Source organism: Camellia sinensis, chromosome 3 (assembly GCF_055761805.1).
Source record: "Camellia sinensis isolate YWXY chromosome 3, ASM5576180v1, whole genome shotgun sequence".
Taxonomy (NCBI): Eukaryota; Viridiplantae; Streptophyta; class Magnoliopsida; order Ericales; family Theaceae; genus Camellia; species Camellia sinensis.
The window spans coordinates 171,827,638-171,835,523 of NC_138963.1; the positions used below are offsets into that span (position 1 = coordinate 171,827,638).

The window sequence follows — 7,886 nt, forward strand, 5'->3', positions numbered from 1 at the left end:
AGAAAAGTTTATGCGTTCGAAAATGTTAGAAAGTTAATTATTTATTTTTTTGTTATAAGGAAAAGTTAAGTGAAAAAATTAATTTTTTTCCCCTTTTTCTCAGTTACATTAGCCAATGCCAAATGGACCAAAATTAAATAAAAAAAAATGGGGTCTAAAATAGTAAAAAAGTGATTATTTAGATTGTAATCTATCTATAGGCTTAGTGGCTCACAGCTAGTGTAATGACCCAAAAAAAAAAAAAAAAAAAAAAAAAGAAAAAGAAAAAAAAAATCCTATGCGTAATTATTGCAATGCTACAATGGATTCAATTTTGTAATAATATAAATGACCGATAATACCACACGCTAAATGATAAGTAAGAGCATCCATAATGAATGTGTATTTGTTAGTATCAATTATCAATTTTTGACTAACACAAAGCACTGTTTTGTATTACAACGGAACTACTAATTTGTGTGTTAGTGTCAATTATTAGTTTTGTGTGTTAACTTGTGTGTTAACTGTGGTTAGCCGTTTAGCTAGTGAGAGAGAGAGAGAGAGAGAGAGAAACAGATAGACAGACATTAGGAAGAGAGAGTGGGGTCGTCCGGCCGGTTGTCCAGACCTTGCTACGCCTTTGAATGCATTTGTGAAGCCTCTGAATGCATTTGTGAAGAGAGAAAAGAGAGAGAAGAGGGAGAGACAGACAAAGAAGAGAGAAGAGATAAAGAAAGAGACACTGATGAGTGCAGTGGGGTGGGGGCCCATTGCACTTTTCAATTATTTTCTAGTTTATTTATGAAAAAGAAAAATGTTTGGGGGCCCTAATTCTGTGGCTCAAATGGCCAAAACGACGTCGTTTTGGCCATTTTGATGTTGTTTTGTACTCAAAACGACGTCGTTTTGGCTATTTGAGCCACATTTGAGCCACAGAATTTGGGCCCTCTACCATTGCTCTTATGGAAAAAAGGTTGGGATTTCCTTTTGGGAGAACCCTCACCACCCCCAATATATTGTGATTAACTAACTTTTTTTTTTTTTTTGTCCTCTTATCTCTGGCTGACATGTATTTGTGGGAGTTGTGGGGGTTAAAAAAAAAAGGGAGTCTATATCATTTTTGATTATTTATTATATATATATATATATATATATTTTAACACACATCTTAATATACACCTTAACACATCTATTTTACTATCACTCACTCTCTAAAATTAACAAAATTCTTAACACACATTTTTGGGTCTTACTTTTATCATTTTTTGTCATATAAGACAGTTTAACATATTTTTTTAGCTATACTATTGTAGATGCTCTAAATTTGTTTCAAAACTTTTGTCAGTGAATAATTACTCCTCAAAGTTGAGAGAATATTTCGCTATAGAGTGCCTTTCATACTTTTTTCTTCCCTTTCTTTTTGCTTCCACAAATTTAAAATCCAAACAAAATTTAAAAGTATGTTCTATGATATTATATATATAGAATATTTGAGGATTACGCTGTATTTAAATTTTAAATTTGAAAAGATATTTGTGGAGAGAAAAAAAAATAGAAAGGAAAATGGAATAAAATAAGAGATATATATATATATATATATATTTCCCTTGCATTTTGTTGTTGCTAATGCTAGAAACAGTGTATCAATAAATATATTAATTTAACATACAAGAAATGTGCTTAGAATCCATGAATTGTAATAGGACTTATTTAATGTTGTGTCTTGTTAATATGTTTATCCGTATATTAGTCAATGTTTTTAACTTGATTGTTTTCTTCTTTGTTCACAACATTCTTTTTAAATTTATGATCCAATTTCCAAATGCATTTTTACAAATTTCATTAGACAATAATGATTCAGAGCACTAATTTTAATTCTCTAATAGAACACTAATGACGTGACAATGAAAAAAAAAAATCAAAATCAAAACATCATATTACAGTAGTTGAGATCCACCGCCAATTCTTTAGAACTGGCTTTAAAGCTCAATAATTAAATTTGTCTTTCATTAGAGTGGGTATGGGTAGGTACATACCCTGAAATGACAATTGATGAAGGAGGCTGGCCATGGTTGTGTTTGGTTTTGGGTGACTGAAAATGGACTCCAGCCCAACTCAAAATTTTGACTCAACTAAACTGAGGTCATAGATTACATGGAAACGACCCAAACCAAACTTCGATAGAGACTCATTATCAAATTAAAAGTTTATAATGAAAAAGTAAAATTTAAAACACAACAAAATGTGTAGGACTTAACAAGGACTGATCTAATTTAGTCATCACAATTGACAAATTCAAAAAGATATATATATTTTTAAAAATAATTTAAAAATCCCAAATCTTTGTTTGTTAAATATCTTATCAATGATCAATGAATTTACTTGGTCATTTCATTTAGTAAAAATGGATTTGTTAGGTTGAGTTTGGTAAATGTTTTTTAGGTAATTTCCTTTTAAATAAATACATTTATTAGAAAAGTTTATGCGTTCAAAAATGTTAGAAAGTTATTTTATTTTATTTTTGTTATAAGGAAAAGTTAAGTGAAAATTTTAGGTAGCGTTTGGTAGAGTTTTGTAAATGTGATTTGAGAGTATGAGTTGTATTTTGAGTTTGTGTGTTGTGGAATTGTGATTTGAGTGTAGAAAATTTGTTTGGTAAAGAGTTTTGAAAATAGTTTTGGAAAAGAGGTTTGATTTGAGTGGAGAATTATTGATGTGACATTTGATATGTGATACAAAAATTTACAACTCATAACTAAATATACAATTCAAAATTATTTTAAAGCACATAAAAAATTTAAAAATTTTCAGAAAATATTTGTCCCGATTATGTAAATCAATTGCAAAAAAAAAAAAAAAAAAAAAAAAAAAAAAAAAAAAATCTGGAAATCAGCCGGACATCCGGGTGGACATCCGGGTGGTGTACCGGGTGGACATCCGGGTGGTCTACCGGGTGGTCTTCCTTTGGACAGAAAACACGCCTGTGTGCACAGAGTTCTCTGCAGAGAGTGTAGAAAATTGATTTGAAAACGTAACCAAACATCATGCTCCAAAACACACGTAGAAAATTGATTTGAGAATACAAACAAACAGATTTCCCCCTTTTCCCGGTTACATTAGCCAATGCCAAATGGACCAAATTAAAGAAAAGAAAATGGGGGTCTAAAATAGTAAAAAAGTGATTATTTAGATTGTAATCTATCTATAGGCGTAGTGGCTCATAGCTAATGTAATGTAGTGTAATGCAAAAAAAAAAATGCAAAAAAAAAAATGCAAAAGAAATGCAAAAAAAAAAAAAAAATCCTCAGTGTAATTATTGCAATGCTACATTGGATTCAACTTTATAATAAATAAATGACCGGTAATACCGCACGCTAAGTGATAAGTAAGAACAACCACAATAGATATGTGTGTACTTGTTAGTGTCAGTCATCAATTTTTGGCTAGTAAAAAACACTATTTTGTATTGAAATGGAACTGTTAACTTTTGTGTTAGTGCCAGTTATTAGTTTCGCATGTTAACTTGTGTGTTAACTGTGGCTAGCGTTTTAGCCAGTGAGAGAGGAAGAGAGAGAGAGGTGGACATTTGAAAGAGAGAGTGGGGTCGTCCGGACCTTGCTACGCCTCTGAATGCATTTGTGAAGAGAGAAAAGAGAGAGAAGAGGGAGGGATAGACAGAGAAGAGAAAGAAGAGATAAAGAAAGAGAAGTGTAGTGGGGTGGGGGCCATTGCACTTTTCAATTATTTTATATTTTATTTATGGAAAAGGGTTGTGGGGGTAAAAAAAAAAGTCTATATCATTTTTTATTATTTATTATATATATATATATATATATATATATATATTTTAACACACATCTTAATATACACCTTAAAACATCCATTTTACTATCACTTACCCTCTAAAATTAACAAAATTCTTAACACACCTTAACACACATTTTTGGATCCAATTTTTATCACTTTTTGTCATATAACACATTTTAATTCACTTTTTTAGCTATACTATTGCGGATGATCTAAATTTGTTTCAAAACATTTGGCAGTAAATAATTACTCCTCAAAGTTGAGAGAATATTTCGCTATAGAGTGCCTTTCATCAACAAATATTTTTAAGAAAATTAATTAATAAAGTATTGAATAATTATTTTTAAAAATGTTAATCCGTATACCATAAGGACACCAATTAAGTAGGCTCAAAGAGAATTATCTATTTTGCTAAGAGATTTAAGCCAGTATGTAATTTTATTTTGGTAATACCACTATTTGGATACATGTTATGAGACCACATATTTTTGGTTGCACCAATATATGAGTCTGGGTCAAAGGGTACCGTCCGGGACTCATACCAGGAACTCAACCTGATGAGTGATCCAGGGCCTAAAATTTCATCAAATAAATCCGTATTCTTTCTCAACGAAATTTGAATTTAATAAAAAAAACTGAATTTAGGTCTAAATTGAGGCAAATTGGGCCTAAATGGGCTAAACTTGACCCTAAGCCTATAGTGTAACGTCATTGAGTAGGGGAGATGTTATTTATACCTCAAAAATTATTATGGGGTTGTTTGAGATAATCTAAATAAGTGTACTTTTTGTCTTGTTCTGAAAAGATGTGCAGAAAAGTAGAGAGGTGATGTAATAGAAAAAAATAAAAAAATAAAAAGATAAATTACTTTGTAGTAGTCAAACTTTCCCTAAGTATATCCAATTTTTCAGGACAATTAATTAAATTATTTAAGATATAATTTACTCTTAATATTCTAAATATTTTTTTCTAAATTACCTTTCACGATACATCTAAATAATAAATAAATCAAAAACCTTAAATTACACCTATGTGAAAATATGATTTCAAAAACCCTTAAACATATCCTGGATTTTCCACAGCCATGAGTCAACTTATGGGGGACGCGAGAAATTAACTTTTGGGGGACCCGAAAAATTTTGAATTTTTCAGGCCCGCTTCGACGACTTCGCGCTGTACTTCGATCGAAACTTGTTCGTGGCTGAGGCAGTTGATGAGCTCATTGGTGCCCGGTGGTGGGTCCCTTCCTATGAGTTAGATTAAATCAGGCTGGCAACCGACTAGCCCGGGACCTGGGCATACGAATGTAGTGATGACATCTCAGAACATCTTTTTTTTTTCTGTTAAAAAAAAAAAAAAAAAATCCTTAAACGTATCTATCATTACAAGAGAGAGAAGAAAAACTCCATCGTTGAAGTTTCGTCGGCAGTCGTATTTCGCTAGCAGATTGAAGAGTGAGCCGCAACGGTCAATGGTTAGTCCAACAGATCAAGGAGAAAGAAAGAGAGACTTGCTCTTCCACGAATGGAACAAAGAGCTCTTCTCAAAGAGACTTCTGTAGTCGTCTCCATGCTTCTCGTCGCCGACGAAGCTATCCATCTCCGACTTCGACATCACTATTCCTCTCCTTAGTTGGTTGAACTTCAAATTTTTGACAAAATTTTGCAGATTGCAATATCTTTTACATAAATCATATCTTCCGGATATAAATTATGTTTTGAAACCTAAAAGATTTAATTTTAATATAAAAATGGTCTAAATTCAATTTAGGAATTTTTAGGATATCTTAAATTCAGTGCTAGATTTGCCCTAATATGCATCAATTTTTTATTATTATTATTTTACCAAACACATGATGGACTGTAAATGTTGGTGGGCGTGATCACCATTAACTGCCATAGCAAAAACGTCATCCCCCGACGAGGTTTCAATCAATGAGGGATTCATCTTCTTTCTCTATTGTAAGTGTTGGTGAGGAGAAATTTTATATGTGGACGGTACATATTATGTAGTACCTTTTATTATTGTGATTGACTTTAATAGTGGGGTTCACTACATTTATATTGAGTGTTGTGATTAGTGGAAGGTAGTGTCACGTGATACTTTATTGGCATATAAAAATTTCTCATTGGTGAGAGAGTTATTTTCTCTCTCTTCACTTAATCAATGTGTTTGATTTTGTGCGCATAGCATTACTCTGATAATAGTGAGTTTTGATAAGTTGGATTAGAATTTTAGAGTAAGGAAGAATATAAAGAGAAAATAATTAAAATTTTTGAAGAAGATGATGAAAAGACTTGAAGATGAAGAATACGTTAGGATGTATCATGAAAAAAAATAATATTTTATTTTAAAATTTAATGTGTATTATTCTTAGTAGTAAATTTATATTAGGATATAATAGGTAATAAAACTTTAAAATTTTAATTGAATATGTTAAATTATTGTTTAGGTACAAATAGAATTATCCTTAAGTAGGTCCTCAAGTTTCGGAATCTTGAATGGGCTGGCCCAAACTCAACCCATTAATCACCCAAAGCCCATAAACGTAGGTTTGGGCCTTAGACCCACTCACTTTATCACTATTCCAATCTTACCACTTAGTTCGAAAAATAAACATAGCCTGAAGCTACACACCATTCAATTCAATCGGGATTATGAAGAACCCTCTTTTGGAGAATGAACTGGCAGATCAGGTTGGGTTAAATAATCTCTCATCTATCATCTATTCAATTTAGACGGATTGAGAAAAAATCAATTCATATTTATTCGTTTGATTAGTTACTGTGATTATACATGAGTATACACAAGATCGATTTGATGATTTTATACTTTACTATTAAAAACGTTTTTTGAAATTGTTTCTCAGTAATTCTTTATTATTTTAAATTCAAAACCTTTATTTTTCATTTTTTTTATAATTAAAATAAAAATTTAACTTTCATATTTTATAAATATCAAATATAGAACATAAAACTATAGCATCGTTTTTTTCTAGGGTTGAGTCAGATGGCCTCCCCTCTGTATTTAAACAAATTGAAAAAAAATTACATTCACATCAACGGTTGGGCAAAGAATTGGTAATGGCATCTCCCATTGCAATGAAGTAACTCATGAACATGTTCCCTTTCGAGATTGTCAGATAATACACTCCTTCTCTTTCACCACTCGAATTCTTCCACGCCATTTCGCACGATCTCAGACCATCCCCAGCTGCCATTATCAGGTCGTAGTTCGCCGTATCAGGCTCTGTTGCAATCTCTCCTTGTGCAGAGTGGAATGAGCCAACTATATAATCGTACGAATCCGCGCAAGTCTTGATGCGCTGCCTCAAACCGGGTACGGTGAAATTATTGGAAACAAGCAACTTGTGCAAGTAAGAATTGGTACTCGATGCATTGCGTATGCCAGCCGCTAGAACGATCTTTCCTAGGGTGAGATAGTCGGAGACAGAAGCGGCACCGAGGTCGGAAGTGATGATTTGTAAGCATATTGTATAGTTGATGAAGTCATCTGAATGTCGAAGTTGTTTTTGGCTGCAGACATCATGAATTATCGTATTTGATGGGGTACTGTGGACTGGGGCTGGGGCTCTAGTAGTAGTTGCTGTTGTTGATGGAAGAGAGAGAATGAAGAGAGAGAAGGAAAAGGTCACCAGCAGTATGGCACGGCTTAGAGTATCCATCGGCGGCAATGACGGTGACAGTGAGTGATGGTGACGGTGTTGGTGGCACTAGGGTCAAGTGTTGTGTTTATATTTATAGGTGTAGAACTATGAAACAAATTTGTTCACATTTTTTATGCGTGTGAACAAACATTGGTGGAGAATGGCTATTCATTAACCCCTCGTTTTGGGAAAAGGATTTTTTTTTTTTTTTTTTTTTTTTTTTTTTTTTTTTAAGTAATTTTTTGATTTTTTTGGTTAAAATGTGATGTAAAAAAATTAATATATTTGGAATGATTTTTTAACTTTTTATGAAAAGATGTGCAAAAAGTAAATAAAAAATTAAAAATTTTGACTTTTTAGTATGAATAGTTGACTTTTTGATTTTTTGTCAAAAAATCACTTGCCAAAAGAGTCCTAAAAAAAAAAAAAAGGA

General features: G+C 32.1%; 1 protein-coding gene across 1 annotated transcript; it reads right to left on the reverse strand.

The window, feature by feature from the left end:
* Nucleotides 1-6,844: 6,844 nt before the first annotated feature.
* On the reverse strand, nucleotides 6,845-7,471 carry LOC145822023 (uncharacterized). Its single transcript, XM_082918595.1, has one exon. The coding sequence runs from the start codon at nucleotides 7,469-7,471 to the stop codon at nucleotides 6,845-6,847; it is 627 nt and encodes a 208-aa protein (XP_082774721.1).
* Between the last annotated feature and the right edge of the window lie 415 nt (nucleotides 7,472-7,886).

Bases quoted from the DNA above. Each gene is read 5' to 3' on its own strand.
- LOC145822023 (XM_082918595.1), bottom strand. From the start codon at position 7,471: ATGGATACTCTAAGCCGTGCCATACTGCTGGTGACCTTTTCCTTCTCT.